The sequence below is a fragment of the Neopsephotus bourkii genome, unplaced genomic scaffold (genome assembly GCF_033783945.1).
Source record: "Neopsephotus bourkii isolate Nb327-2 ecotype Australia unplaced genomic scaffold, CSIRO-AGI_Nbou_v1 NB_730, whole genome shotgun sequence".
NCBI lineage: Eukaryota > Metazoa > Chordata > Aves > Psittaciformes > Psittacidae > Neopsephotus > Neopsephotus bourkii.
Genome location: NW_026901228.1, coordinates 493,445 through 509,753, shown reverse-complemented (window position 1 = coordinate 509,753; position 16,309 = coordinate 493,445). Strand labels below are relative to the sequence as shown.

At 39.9% G+C, this 16,309-nt stretch overlaps 1 protein-coding gene across 13 annotated transcripts in view; it reads right to left on the bottom strand.

Annotated features, from left to right (window-relative positions):
• Positions 1-8,598: 8,598 nt before the first annotated feature.
• Positions 8,599-16,309, bottom strand: part of R3HDM1 (R3H domain containing 1) — a 90,475-nt gene continuing 82,764 nt past the window's right edge. For all 13 annotated transcript variants that reach the window (XM_061354321.1, XM_061354324.1, XM_061354328.1 and 10 more), the window contains 5 exons: positions 13,579-13,748; positions 12,968-13,118; positions 11,436-11,518; positions 10,562-10,646; positions 8,599-9,515 (listed from right to left, as the gene is read on the bottom strand). In XM_061354321.1, coding sequence (XP_061210305.1) covers positions 9,142-9,515; positions 10,562-10,646; positions 11,436-11,518; positions 12,968-13,118; positions 13,579-13,748 — 863 coding nt within the window. In that variant the 3' untranslated portion in view covers positions 8,599-9,141. The remainder of the gene's footprint in view (positions 9,516-10,561; positions 10,647-11,435; positions 11,519-12,967; positions 13,119-13,578; positions 13,749-16,309) is intronic.

Below are 16,309 nucleotides of genomic sequence, written 5' to 3'. Positions count from 1 at the left end.
CGAGTCGCCTCCAGGCGCATGAGTAACGACACCACCAACGGCTGACCGCGCGCGTGCGCTGGCGGCCGCGACCCGGCGTCCTCGTCAGATTGGCGCCTGCGCGCTGCTCTCGCCCGCCCTCGACCACGCTGTAGGTGCAGCAGATTCGCCGCGGCTGGACGCCATTTTGGCGCGTTGGCGCCTCGCCCGTCCTGAGGGCCGAGGCGCTGCCCCCCCTGAGCCGTGTCCGTCCGCAAAATGGCGGAGGCGGGCTCGGGGCGGCTGCAGGGAGAATAGGGTGTGCACAGCGCAGTGCCTCTGAGGCAGGGTAGCCACAGTTAACCTGGCCTGGGCATCCCCCCGGAAAAGTCAACAGTGTGACGGGGGGAAAATGATGGGGAAGGTAACTGTTTGGCAGCAGTCCATGCTAGCTGCGTCAAAAACTAGAGTGTGGTATGCACAGGCCTTCCATGAGAGGCCAGGACTAATGCGAGGAATAGTGATGGACTAAGGAAAGAGTTTCTTCAAACTATACATTGCCTTAACTTACAATAGGGAACAGGTATGTTCTTGTTCTTGCCAGTTAAGCTATAACCCAGAATAGAATAGGTAGCAGAAACATTATTTAAAATCAGAGACTCTTTTCCCTCAAGATGACTGTCTGACAGGAATTTGTTTCAACTAGTTTCTGTAAGACTTGAGGTTGCCAGCTGGGGAAACCGCTAAGGGTGAAAAGTGCAGTGAGGAAGACTGCTTACTTCATCTTGAAGACCCCTGCCCCTGACCATCGGAGTGCAGTGCACAAGCGCCAAAAGGGAGGAGACTTACGATAATGAGTGCCTAAACTAATTATAATATCCCCGCCGAACTTTTGGGAACCTAATGAATATTATGTTTGTGTGTAATAAATATCCAGCTTGTTCAGCGAGTTAGGAGGAGCGATCCCCCTCGCACCCACCACCACAATAAACATACCTGCTTTATAACTCTTTGTGAGTTACGAAGTTCTGTTCCGTTGATGCGCGGATTGACTCCACAACTCGTTAAAGTTGTAAAGTAGGTATGCTTTTTTATTCAGCACTGAGACACACGGGGATGATTCCTCAAAGTTGTGCATGCCTCAGTGTTGTTCCCTCTACATTTATGAGGTTGCACCATACGCCTATACATATTCATGTCCTATCCCCGCTTCATATTACACTGAGCTGGAAGGTCCTTTGTGCCTGCACAGTGCCCCCTCTGGTCATGGGCAGGGGTCTCAAGATGAAGTAAATGAGTGCTCCTCCTGTGGGTAGGGGTCTTCAAGATGAAGTAAATGAGTCTTCCTCTTGAACTTTTCACCTTTTAGTCTTCACATATGGCCTTAGGGTTTGGTCCCAGCCATAAACCATCTGCTTCTCCCCCTTAACAGTAGATTCAGACTCTGCTTTTCCTTACAAATAGCTGCTTATCAGTAGAATCAGGTGTCTGCTTTTCCTTGTCAATAGAACCAGGTGTCCGCTGTTCCTTATCAATAGTTAGTGCCTTTGTTCTGCTTAGTAGGCATGATAGGTACAGACAATACCTTTGCTTAAGCAAGCAAACTCCTCTAACCCCCTTGTACAGCCCCCTTGTACAACACCCCTGTACAACACCCCTGTACAACACTCCTGTACACTGGTCAACCCTTTGCATCACCGTAAATCAGGATACCTTCCATGCTCCCTAGTGAGTCAGGCTGTGTGAGACCGTGATGAGGACAGTGCAGTGTTCACAGCACAACCGTAGTAGGGGGACAGCCTGCAAAAGCAGACAGCATCTTTAGAACCATGAGACAGCTTGCGCCCAGGCAGTCATGAAGGCCAACAGCATCCTGGCGTGTATCAGCAGTAGTGTGGCCAGGAGGGCTAGGGCAGTGATCATGCTCTTGTAGTCAGTATGACAAACACAGAAATGTATTGGCTTTCGCAAATCATAGGTGTTGCTATGTGGATATAACTGAGTTCACAGTAACAGAAACAAAGCTCGCTAAGGACACAAGATTAGACAACAAGTTGAAAATGGCCAGAACTCTTGAGCAAAATGGAGTCACATAGCAAAAGAATGTGTAAAGGTAAAAGAAAAGGGGGGGCACTACTTGATGTGAGGAAAGCTAGTGCCTGGCAAAGATAGGGTTAAAGTACTCTTAGCTTAACTTAGGTCGAAGATGAAGAACAATGTTTGTGCTGCAAGTCTGTGGTGAGATAACAGGATTTAGTGGCCCCACTAAACATGAGTGAATTATTTCTTCCTGTCCTTCTACTTATCAGTGCCTCCCGAACATCTGATAGCTCCTCATCTGTATGTCCAGTTTTGCTTGCAATAAATTTTGTACAAAGGTTATACTGTTCTAAAACTATCAGAAAGTTATAGATATGGCTGGTTTCAGCTAGTTTTGTGATTACTGGGGCATCCAACTGTGCCAGAGGTGACAAGTACCGTGAGGAAGACTGCTTACTTTATCTTGAAGACCCCTGCAGACATGAGGAAGACTGCTTACTTCATCCTCAAGACCCCTGCTCACGACCACCAGAGAGCAGTGCGCAGGCGCCAAGAGGAGGAGTCTTATGATAATAAGTTCCTGGAGCTAGTTATAATATTCCCCGCCTATACGCAGGAATTATGAATATGTATATGGCTAAGGCAATAGTGAAAGTATATAAACCTGTAACAAGTGCTAATCAGTGCGCCTCTGGCTACAGTCACATGCCCAGCATTGTTGCTTTTGTTTTATTGACTTTGTCCCTCAATAAAACCCTGTTAGCTCAATTAGAGGATGTGGGGTCCCACATGGACTCTGGTGGGGTATAAGCCAAAGACCTTTATTGCTTCACTAACAGGCTTTTTATGCTATTGTTCTACAAGCATGTGTTGTCAGAAACACTCTGATAGGGTACTGCCTTGTGTTCACATGCTTCTACTGCTATACTGATTGGTTCAGTGCTACTGTCCATGAGCTCCTTCAGTCGCCAGCCAAGTTCCTTCCCTCCACCACAAGCCCCCTCCTCTCCTGCCCTCCTCCACTTCAAGGACACAAGGCCAGCTCATCAAGGTTGAACTCGCTCTGGCCCTTGTACTGTCCCACAAGAGGAGTGAGCTCATATTGTGAGCTCATGCTGAGTGAGTGCTCACTCAGCACTGGTGAGGCTGCACCTAGAATCCTGGTTTCAGTTCTGGGCCCCTCACTACATGGTCGACATTGAGGTGATGGAGTGGGTCCAGAGAAGGGCGACAAAGGTGGTGAAGGGTCTGGAGAATAAGTACATTTAACAGTAATGAGGCCAAGGTGATTTCTTTCGGGTGCTCTGATGATAATATTTTGGGAAGTATGCTGCACTGGAGGTTTTTCTGAAACAGATCTATCTGTGACTGTATTCTGGGGAACTACTGAGGTAGATATTGTCAAACATCTGAAGGCCAAAAACTAACCCAGTCTCAACCTGGAAAGCTTTTCACTGTTGTATTTTGTGTGACCTGGAGTTTAATTAGAACTAGGCCACTGGATAATGACAACTGAAAAACCTACAAAGGTATAGAAAAAAGAGACAAATCAGTGTTAACAATATACAGAAATTATTTTACCCCTTAAGATGCAGCATGAAGAAAATGTGTCACAGTAACCCTGCTCACTGGGTAAGCTTTGCATACACATACCATGCTTCTGCATGTTTCTTAAAGAAGTAACCATCAGAACACTACAGCTTTTCTGCCAAGATGGTATTTTTTGTATATTTTCTTTCTTTGTGGTACAAAACAGATTTAAGAACAGTGGATGTTATGAAATTAAACTGTAGATCTTCCGTAGATTAACAAAAAATGCCTCTTATGCATGTGCACATAGAGGAACTGGTTTTTTGTTGGTTGGTTGTTTGCCAGTTAGCTGTCGAGTAATTTTGGAAAATCAAATGCAACAGATCATTTGGGGTTGAAGCAGTCCATTTTGCAGCCAGATTCTAGCATGCCTTCCACCTCTATTGCAGCTGTGTCTGAAAAATCTCACTATGGTCAGCACGGTGTATTACCTTCAATCCTTAGCCTAATTCATCTTCTCAGTTAAGTGGGGCATGGGAACTGAACTAAGAATAAACTTCACTGTTAAGCATTATCCACAACAGCACAGTTTATTTTTATAATTTATACCAGTTTTAAAAGCATACACCTAGCAGTAACATACAGATAGCTCTTTGGTTTACAGCACTAGTCTTATCTGACAGTCAAGTTTCTCTTCAGAAATGCACAAACAGCTCATTACAGTTGCATGCATCCCATAGAACAAACAGGCTCATGTGCTTTACCAGTGAGACTGAAAAATGAAAAAAAAAAGCCACAAACACAAACGTGTTTGTGCCCTGGACCAGATTTTACTGTTTAATCATCTCTTCAGCAAGATCCATGGTCAACATGACAAATCTTGACAAACAGCAAACATCACAAAACATCAAGGAGTTACAAACAGGATAAAAAAACCCTTGTTATTAAGGGGCTGCCAGAGTCAGGTCTAAACTCCAGCCCTGTCAGCCTCATCACACAAGCAGACATTTAACTAAGAGGAGTCTCATACACATTGTAGTAAGAACATGATTGCCTACATTTCAAGTCAGCCAAAGAAACAACTTAATTTACACTGGATCTTGCATCTGAAGTTTCCAGATATGATTAGTGACTTTGGTCACAGGTTCCAGAATAAGAGAACTTAAAGGGACTTAATTTTCATAATGTTCTGGAAATTAGGCCATTTTAAAGGTTCTGGTCTAAACCCAAGAAATAAGGCTTCCAAAATGAAGTCCCATTGACATTGTGCATGTTATGTTTATACTTGCTGACATTACTAGCCCAAAATACTCAAACCCAAAACATTTTAAATGTGAATAGGGGCTGGACATCAGAGAGGCAGGACATCAGCCTTTGTGAAGACTGAGCTGTAGAAATATTGATGGGATTTTAAGTAAGTCCTTTCTCAGCTGGAAATACATAAAAATTCCAGCTATTATGATTTTTTATCACCTGTAGCTTAAAAGTGGTTTGATCAGTTTTCTCCAAAACTTCATATAAACATTCTTTCCCTCAGTGCTAAGTACAGGAAATTATAGCCTGCACCAATTTTCTAGGGAAAAAGTACCCCGGAGCTAAAATAGCTGCTTATAAAAGAAGTTACTATTTTAAGTAAGGTTCCCTTTCAGACATCCAAACAATTTAGGCCAAAATCAACTCAGAACAAGTCAACTGTGAAGTTTTAAGGCACAAGTGAGTGTTCTAAAATGACAATATAACTATTTATTCCCCCTTGAGAAGGAAATGGCTTGCTTTACTAGATAGGAAATGGGCATGGAGCTGCTTGAATAACCCAAGAGAAAAACGGTCTTACTGTAAAAGGCATTTGCATATTGAAGAATCTTACTTGATTCATTAAGCTAAACGATTCTTCTCATACTTTGACAAAACCACACTCGCATCTAAGTAGGGCTGTCCTGTTCCACCTGGATCCTGAACCATAATGTGTGTTCTGCAGAGGGCCAGGATGGGTGCAGACTGGAACACCCAAACACTAGTCTCCAGTAGACTGCAGGGCTAGATTGATTTCTTCGTAAGTGTTCCGCTACTCTTCTTTGGATGTCATCTTCTAAGTGTGTGCGAGTCATAGAAAAGTATTTCAGATTACAACAGGTTAAGTTTGCTCAGGGAGATGTCTTGGATAAGGTGCAAGATGCCCATTACCAAGGTTTCACTTCATCCAGTCCTACTGAAACCTGACATAGTTTGGCAGCCATATGGAGGCTACAAATAGATTCTCAGGTGTGCTTCTGATCTACCTGAATCTGACCTGAGGTCTGTGTAGTTTTGAATGTTCCCAGAGTGTGAAGCATAAATGTCTTATTTTGACTATTTTCACTGTAGTATCATGAATTGAATTGAATGGTCACAGTGCAGGGATGCATTTTACACAGTAATATAACTGTGTGTATTAAAAATTGAAATCAAGAAATATCAGCCCTTGGTGTAGTAGGCAATAGGTTAGATTTGTTTAGCTTTTCTGGTTATTCTTCCAGTACTTTTTCCTCAGCTTTACAGGTTAGGTATGTTCCCAACCAAACTAAATCTATCAGATTACTGCAGTTTAAGTTCCCACTTAATTCCTTTTGCCACTATTCCCTTTAAAAATGGCTTTAATGTTCAACCGCTAAAGTACTAAAGATTGATTGAGAACACACTAGTTTTACCTATGTTTATTTCATGCCATAAAGCACACTTATTTGCTTTCTAGAACACGATCCAAATCTATGGAACAAATCTTGTTGCAAGGTTTTTGTAGCGTTCCTAAAGCTTGCATGTTACAAGGAACCAGAAGGGGCAGAAGTGTAAAAGCCAGGAAGGTACAAATGGCCTTGGTGAGGTGAGCTGGCACCATGTCTGCTTACAAAAGACAGTGTGAAATGGCACAGAATCAGGAATGAGTACGACTGTGAAGCAGAAATATTTGGATTCTGTGCCTTCTGTAGACATCAGAGGTCTTTGACGCTTCCAAAGTCATCTCAGTTGTATCTGTGTGGCTTGTATCAGCATGTCCAGATTGAAAAAAAGTCATTGCTAACATGAAAGAAAAGGTACTCAGAAAGGGTGACCTGCCTGTAGTAATTGTAGGTATCAGATTCAGGATTAGACTACAACTGGTTTATTATGTTCTAATTTTTACTTGTAGAGCAGTTCACACATTTACAACTTACTTGATAAAGAGTTCAGGATTTGCTGGGCCTTGTTCCTCATCAGTGGATCCCTCTCCTCTTTCTGCTTGGATTGCTTGTGTTCTCCATGCTTACCTCTCTCATTACAGATGAAGTTTACCAAATGAAGCAAGTCATGCAGCATCCTTAGGAAATAGTTTTATTTGATGTTGGATTTAGTTCTTAGGTTATTTCAAAAAAATATATGGAAGCTCTCAGCTATTGTTTGTTCTTCTACATCTGTGAAAACTGTCCCCGAATGTGTTAGCTACAGGAGGCAGTTACCTCTCTGGGCTGAGACATCTGTCATTACAGACCTTTAATCTGTTAACTGCTTTTACAGGGTTAAAACCATAATCTTAAACTAGAACAGGTAAGCAGGAGGCAGTGATAGACCCTCTGTGTTAGCTATGTTATCTTTATGCTGTTCAGAGGAGGGAATACTGTAATCTGCATAAGATGGGTTCTTACCATCTTTGTCTCTGGGCGCAGTAAATGACAGCAATCCAACCTGAGGAGGAAATATATCCCCTTATTGAAGTAGTATATTCAGTCTAGTAGCATAAGAACTCAAATGCTGAGAAGCACCATCCTTTTGCAAGAGTAGATAGGGATAAGTAGGTTTGTCTTTTAGTTAAGGGCTTGAATATGAACAACTTGCCCTCTGTTTTAGGGGAGTGTGAGTTTACCTTTAGTCTTCTAAATACCTGCTGGTACAGCATTTTGCAGAATCAAGTCCAAAATACCTGATTTATTATGCTACATTAGTCCCAGACAGGTTAGTTTTTGTCCAAGTACTTTGATTCATGGAATGATTTAAGAATTGAGCATACATAGGACTGACTGTTCTTGCCACTTCATGTCTGGTTGCTCAGGGACAAGATTTTTTGTATAAAAGATGAAGATAAATGCTGGTTTAGGCACCTACATTCTTTACTTTTCCTCTGTAAAGTATGTTTTTAAACAACATTTACCTTAAGTTTCCACTTACAGAAGTTACAAACGCATCTTTTGCAGAGCAATAGCCTTAAGAAGAGAAGTAGCTGCTTGTCTACACAGCAAATCTGTGCCTGTGCTAAAAGTAAAAAACCAGGAGCAGTCCCTTATGATGTCTTATCAATTCCTCCCACTTTTCATTCATACAGGAAACATCTAAAAATGTTGATGGGCAGGATAACATAAATGAATGTGTCAAAAGGAACAGCAATAGTGGTTCTTTGAGAAGCTCTAGTATTTGTGTTGGTTTTAAATTGTTATCTCATATTTGAAGGGATACAAACCATTAACATGCGCTCATTCCCATTTCAGAAGGCTCCCTGGAAGTTTAAACAAGTGCACTGGAAAAGTTTGTGTTTGTAAACATTTATTTTCTGGAACTGGAAAAGGCTTGCATCAGCACACATTGTACAGCCTTGCAAATTACACAAATTGAAAAAAGTTTGTTTCATTTATGTGCAATGAATCTTTAATGTCCAGTGAGCATCTGCAAATGATGAAAACTTAAACCATTAAAAAGGTTTCCAGCACTTACCAAACACAGTTATCTTAGCATGAAAAGGAAGAGAAAGATATCCATACTGGTGGGACACAAAGTGCAAACATTTTGTCACTTGTGAAGATACATTTTAGTTTCTTCACACTTTTGCTAAAAAGAAGAAATATTAAAATGTGATTCAGTGAACATTCTTTTTAACCTATTCATATTCCCCTTTAAATAATTATTAAACTTGCTGGATCAGAAGTGAATCCTTCAAGGGTACAACCTACTTGTAATTTCTTTTGACATTGCTTGAATGAATCTCAAAAGAAAATGACTATCTATGGAGTTAGTTGCTAAAATTATATATATATATATATCTCTTTTGGGGTGGGGGGGCGGGTGGGGGGGTGGGGAAACCCTGAACAAAACCACAAGGGACAAATAACAGGTTAACTTGAAGATTTGGGATAATTTGCTAGAAAAATGAGTGTAAGTTCTTGAAAATGGTTCTCTTTTCCCCTCCACCACTCCTCAGGTTCCTGCCTTGGAATGGACAGCTGTGTGCCAGTGTGAAAAGGGATTATAAAATACAAATCTGAATATGGATTTTTATGAGTGTTTGCTGTACAATAGAACTTTGGATCTGATACAAGAATTCAAAAATATAAAACAAAATTACTATAAAAGTAGGGGGCATTTCAACAGCATTCCTTGTAGAAGGCTGCCTGTCTCCAAAATGATTCTTTGCTATTGTTTGGAATTAACTCTGTTTTTTTTCCTTCATCTTGCTGGATCAGTGGGTTATTTATTCTTTAATGACTAATGTCATACGACAGAACATCCCAGGAGTCTCTATGAAGAGAACAGAAGCCCCTTGACATCGAGCCAATCAATGGAGAGGAGGACATGGATGTAGTAAAGGCTGAGTGTCCACTGATGTAACTGCTACTGAGAACTAGCCCTTTCCAGAACATGAGAGTCGTAGTGCTTCTTGCTGGTTCTCAGCCTGAACTTATTCACTGAGGTACTACTTTGTTTCTTCAATGCATTCTGAGCAGCTGACATTGTAGGGAACGTAGCTAGAACCGTGTATGTGGAAGCCAAGTCACTAGATTTGGATGACTCCGCATTCACACTACTGTCTCCGCTGCCACAGTAACGACGATGGTGCTGCTGCTGCTGCTGCGCTTGTAGACACTGCGAATCCCTTAGCCACCGAATCTTGGCACCAACTTTAAAAAGTTCTCCAAATAGTTTTTCTGCTTCCATACGAGTTATGCCTTCCGGCAGTTCAGTAATTTCTAGAACTTTTCCCACAACTGAAACAGGAAAAACATTCAATCTAAATTGGTCATTGTACTTAATGATACAACAAACACAATGGAAAATGAGTTATTTCATACTTGTATCTCCAGATGGCTGATAAAAATACACAGACATTCCAGTTCTAGCATTCTGGAGAGCCTTTTGATTTCACATTTAGCACTGCTTACAGTTACAAGCATACAAATAATAGATGAGAATACAAAGAGGGCCCTCAAAAGAAAAGGAGTGGAAAAATAAAAGGATCACCTAGTTTTACAGCAGGTTTGGAAACTCCCTACAGCATCTCACTGGCTTTGCCTGTTAAAGCTTCACACATCACCCACCATGCTAACAAACTAGTCTGTCTGCTCTCAAAAAATCCTCTCCCATCGGTTGTTAGAAAATGCTGATTTATCTGTAACTTTCTGCAGTGCTGACAATAGGTAACGCAACAAAAATTATTTCCAGTAAAGATATGAAGATAGATGAGGTCAGGTTTTATTTGGATGACATCTTTACCAACTCTAAGGAGCTAATCTGTAGATTTCCCAATACATCCTCCAAATCAATATGCTTATTTGTATTAGAAGGAAAGAAAGAAAAAAGAAAAGGTGAGAAAATTAAAAAGAAGGAAAAAAAGGAAAACCAAAAATAAAGGGAAAAAAAAAGGCACAAACTATTTTGTGGTTTATGTTTGATTTTATATCTCAGGCAAGTAAAAGGAAGCAGGGGTATGTATATTTAATATAACTACTTAATGTAACAAAATAGAACTTACATCCAGTAAACTGACCAACTTGCTTTTCGTTTTAGTACTGTCCAATCCTGATCTTCTCTGGTCTTTCTCCACGCTTCATAACTACACTTTTCTCATTTAACCTCCCTCTTCCCCTCTCTCCAAATCAAGTCTTCTTCTCCAGCCTTGTTTCCAGTGTTTGCCATGTCCATGTCTGTGCAATTACTCTTCTTTCTGTCCCTTTTCTCACCTGTGCTTGTTACATTCCCAGCCCATCACCATAATCCATTTTTCTGGAGAACTGTGTCAATGAGAATTCTATACCTGGTTCTCCTGCACCAAGATCTGTTGAAGCAGCCTTCTTTGCTGGTTTCTTTCCCCTGTTTCCATGTCTGTTTCCAGGCTGACACTGGAAAGATTGACATAAATGATGTATTTTAATGACAAAGCACTAGGTTAGCTGAGTGAAAAACAGTGCAGAGGAATTTCTGGAAAATAACCTGTGCTACCGTGGTACAGGAAAGATTTTAATAACCACTTTTAGGGTTAGAGTTTAGCAATCCTGCAATCCTTGGCTTTAGAAGAAAGGAAGGAAATGAAGGAAGAAAAAAATCACCATAAATATTCTTGGAAGAATGCACCTTCCCCTCCTCCCCCACCCCAGTGCATCACACCTGGCTCATCTTGGGTAGAACTGAGCAAGGTAGAGGTAGGGAGTCTGTGTCTGTCCCAAAAGTTAAGGAGATGGCAAAACTTTTTAGCTTTGCAAACACTATTATTTTAGGTTTTTCCTGTAAGAAACAAACACACTCTTTGCTTAGGAATACTTAGGTACATGTTTGGGGTTTTTTTTTGTTTTGTTGCTGCTCAAATGAAAGAAAACCCTTTTAGCAAACGTTCTCTCTGTGATTTGTGGAACTGCTGGCAAAGTGCAGTTATAATCCATCTAAATAATCCATAATCTACACTGTGCCTAAAGCTAAATTTCAGGAAAATGTTTTTCCCTCTTTTTAATATACTACAAACAAGAAGAATGGGAAGTATCAACACTAAACAGAGCCATTATTGGAAAACAAGCACTTTCTACTCAATTACTCTGCTAATGCAATAATGTATTCCCCATTCATAGTGGTTATAATGGCAGTCCTGATCCCCACCCCCCGCCTCAGTGTTGCCAGGAGATTGTTCTCTCTAATACCTGTTCGCTTGTTACTTGTCCTCGTAATAAAGATGGCGGATTGTATTGCAAGGGTTGGCCAAGCAATGGGTATCGGGCATCTCCTTAAAGAGAAAGATAATGAGAAGGGTTTCTCTGTTGCATGCAACTTTCCTCCAAGTTCCTCTTACGACACAGATCTTAAGATATTCCTTAAGAGGAAGCAGAATAATTATGCACAAAATAGAGTATTTGGCTAGGCTAACAAAACAAGGTTTGGCGTGATAAGTAAAATCTGAGTCAGTCACATTCTGTTCAGAAGATGAAAAGGCACAAGCTTTCTAGAATGTAGGGATTACACTGAAAAACACACTAGAAGTTTTCCTTCATTGTCATCTTATCTAAATCCTCTCATTTCAAAATGAGTTTAGTAAGGCTAAAGCTACTATCAGTAAACTAATTCAATCATTTTCATGGTTATATTAGAGCCAGGTGCATCTTCACATTCCTATTTGTTCCAGTGATTCACATGAACAATGGAATAGAAGCTTTTAGTAGTCAGAGAAGATTCAGAAAGTTGAGAGGTATGCTTTACAGCAGGCAGCCTGGAAGATTGACATCACTGGAATACAAAGCAACGACAAAGACTGAGCTGAGCAACGACAAAGCAGATAAGACAAGGACAGATGAATTAAAGTTTCCTTTGTCAATAAGCAAGAAATACAGAACTTTCACTAAGTTTTGCCTTGAAGGAAATGTTTCTGTAAAACAGCCCAACTCATTTTGAGCTTTGGAACTACACAAGGAAATGTCTGCCCTTGATGAAGTTTTTTGTTTGCATAATTTTTTAAAACATTATCACCTATCACATCTCAATGAAAACTCCCCATTTTCTGGTTTTCTCTTAACATGGCAGCAGAGGACTGAAATTCTACAGGGAATTTTTTCTTTGTGTGGGTACTATCTGAAATACTAACTGAAGCAGCAACAGTACTGACTAGAGACTTTAGTCCATTATGCTGGTTATTCTACAGAGGAATGAATTCTCGCTTACGCAGTGGCTTGACAGTACAGCATCAACCAGTATGTGAGTCTGGCAGAACATTCAATCTCAGCGTCACATTCTGTATCACTTCCCCCAAAAGATACTATGTTCACCTAATTTATTAAGGTCAGCTAGTCAAACAGTAGCTTTCTGATAGTGTGTGTTGTTCTTGATTTATGGTTAAAACTTAAAGCTGAATTATATCAAAACTTTATTCGGTTTTCATACTGAAATCAGAATTTCACTTAAGAGAAAGCTAGTGGGTTATAAAAGCTCTTATAATAACAAGATGATCAAAAGCTGTTGAAAATATAGGGAATGGTATCCGTGTAGAGAGAGAAGGTGAAATTTTACATAATGCTTTAATGGATAATTCTGATGATCCTGCTCCAATAGTATTAGTACTAAAGTGAGCCACAGTTTATCAGAAAATCCTCATATAACCTGTATTTGAAAACATTCAAGTAAAAACAAAACAAACCCAACAACAAAACAAACATACACACATTCTAGTTAAGTAAAAATATACCTTGTCCAGGGACAAAAGGTCTAGAAAACTGGGGCACAATAGAAAGAGGTGTTAACGTGGGACGGATGTTCTTCATGTTTGACAGCTGAACTGGTGCTGGTGACTGGGCCGGTGAGGTGACAGGACTACCTAGTTGAGGACTATGCTGCAACTGGAATAAACAGCAAGTTAGTGTTTTAAACAATCTAAACACCTACAGCACTCAATGACTAAAGTCAAGTTAAAATCACTAATAGTTAAAATCTTAAGTATTATTAGAGAAGATATTTTATTCCCCTAAAAGAACTTTCAATAAAATATTCAAATGCTCAAACTTAAACAGGGGAAGTTTAGATTGGATATAAGGAAGAAATTCTTTACTATTAGGGTGGTGAGGCACTGGAATGGGTTGTCCAGGGAGGTTGTGAATGTTCCATCCTTGGCTGTGTTTAAGGCTAGGTTGGACAGAACCTTGGGTGACATGGTTTAGTGTGAGGTGTCCCTGCCCGTAGCAGGGGGGTTGGAACTTGATAATCTTAAGGTCCTTTCCAACCCTAACTATTCTATGATTCTATGATACTAAAATATGCAAATTTTAAGTCATCCTGGAAAACAAAACAAAACCATCATACCTGTGCAGCACTGTCTAAAGTGCTAAGTTCTGTGGACTTCTGCCCCCTTTGATGATCACAGTAGTATTTATTCTGTTTCCATGGTGGAGGTGAATGGTTCCGAGGCTGAGGATTGTTAGGTATATTTAGCTGCATCATTACTACTCCTCCACCTGGTGGTGGTGCTACTGCTACAAAGACAAGAAATAAATAGGATACCGTTAGTTCATACTTTTCAATTGTAATTTTGGCAGAACAGATGTGAATTTAAAAAAGCAAAATAACATGAACCGAATGAAACTCATTATTGAGACTGTTTTTTAAAGCAATTATTTCATTTAATAGTAATTAGAAGTATTTAACATTCACTGTAGCTGCTGCCAGAGCAATGATTTGAAAAACGTGATATTAAGCATAAACATTCTTTATTTAAAAATAAAAGTCACCTAATTAGTTTTACATGACATACAGCAACACTGACTCAAACTATTTTCTCTGATCGGATGGCGCACATTGGAAAGACATGGAATCAATCTGTTGTCTGAGGCCAGACTTCCTTCAGTTACAAGTGTATATAGGAACGTTTTCCTGGGCAGAGACTGCAAACAGAGCCCCACATCCTGTACCACTGAGAGTCTTGTGGCTACAGAAACACCAAAGTCATGGGAGAACACCTAAACAGCCAATGCTGTTCTGTAACGTTTTACATAAGGGTTTGTGATGAGAGGCTGCCTGAGAGGAGCTGTCTTCCCACTTTGACCTGGTGCTGTGTCAGGTAATTTATATAACATCCTATTTACTTGTAAATGGTTGTTAGCAATTTCCTTCTCTGCTCTACCCACTATTTACAGCATTTCTCGGAAACCACAATTAAACACATGCTTTAAATACCATTTAATCATCCACCTTCACAGAGGGAGTCTACACTCTTCTCCATTTACTACCAACATTGTAGTATCAGTTAAGAGCAATCACATACAGCTTATAAAATGCATTCATGTTGCTTTTTTAAAATTTTATTTTAAATGGGCTGTTTTCACTACCTCGGGGCTACACAAAAAGCAACAGACTCCTTGGAGAAGCAAACCAAACAATGGAGAATAATGAACTCATTAAAAGGACATTAGCTTTTGTAAATTGTATCCTGAAATATTTACTGTATTGATACTTAGAGTAGCAATGTTTTGACATCTGTACTTCCCTTTGAATGGCAAGAAGTTCTACCCATGTGTTCCAGATTGAAATGGAAGCATCAGGTATCTGGCTAAGTTTAACAGAAGGTGTAAACGAAGAATCCCTGGTCGAGCCACATTGCAAATATTTCTATTTTGTTACATGGCAAAATAAAATATGACTCTGTTTATAGATGTCTTTTACATAATGAAAATATACAGCACAACAGCTTCCAAGTGGCAAAGCCACAAACTTATGTAATCCCTGTATGTAAACCTGAGACATATAAAACATCTATATACACATACATTTTAAAAAAGAAAATTGGTTTCATTTTAATATTTTATGCATGCATTTCTAATCATTATTAATTTTATTGGTTTACATCTCAGTGGTTTATACTATTACAGTATTTTTTTCTGCAGCACTCTAGCATACTCTTTTGAATTATCTCTATTCTGAGAACCGTGCACCCAATAAAACCATGCTTTTCTTTCAAAACCACCTACAGCACCATTTGTAAACAAGTACCACAATCTGAAAATGCTGTTTAAACTGCAAAAGAAAGCTTTGTACATCCAGAAAAAAAAGTTCTTTCTACTACTTCTAGTTCCACAGCATTTCAGTAAATTAAAATAAATGTAAATCTCTTCCTAAAGAAGCATCCCTACAAAATAAAGTGTCACAGAATGCCTAAGTCAGTTTGCAGACACTATCTCCTGTCAAAACCTACAAGGGAAACACAGCAGAAACCTTTGAAAGGCTTCCCAGATTTACAGTCTGGCTTTTCCATATGAAAAGAAACACAACGCTGCTGCGTATCAGCGTATGTCCTCATCTCAGTGGCTTTGATTCATCATCTCAGTATCTCAGTATCAGCATGCTTTTCTTTGTTCTCTCAATATTTGTTCTCCCTCTGTTTTAAAGGGCTTCCCTCTTCCCCAAATCTCTTTAAATCAGAGTTTAGCAGGTTTGAGCAATGCCTTCAGATTCCTAAAACTAGCACTTCCAGGACAGATTAGGAGCATAGGAGAACAAACTAGTGTGGGACCAATTTTAGGCACCCTGAAATGAGAGTCTTCCAGAATTAAAGCCAAAGAAGCCTGAAGCAAAATGGGAACAAAACCAAACCTGCCCATGAACTCTGATACACTGCTAATCGAGCTGTCTTGCCACTTAACTGCATGTTATTTGTTTACTAATAAAGAGGGTCTAAAAATATCTTACGCTAAATGTTTGTTAGAAACACCACGTGTAGGTCACTGACCTCGGGTTGTTTAATCTGTTGCTTGCTTGCAAAATACTGAGGTAGCAGTATTTGAGATTACCCCTTTTCAGCCTACAAAAGCTCTAACATACCAAATTCCCTATTAGGAAAATATGGACTGTACCACTATGATCACAGGATTGTTCTATAACCTCTTGTTTGGAAGCTAACCTGAGTGCTCTTAATTTCCTAACCCATCTATAAATTTTTATAGCTGGAAATTCAGAGGTTTTAAGTGTTTGGATATTAACACTTATAAACATTCCATGAATATGACAAGGCTCTGTGTCACCACTGTTTTCACATGCCATT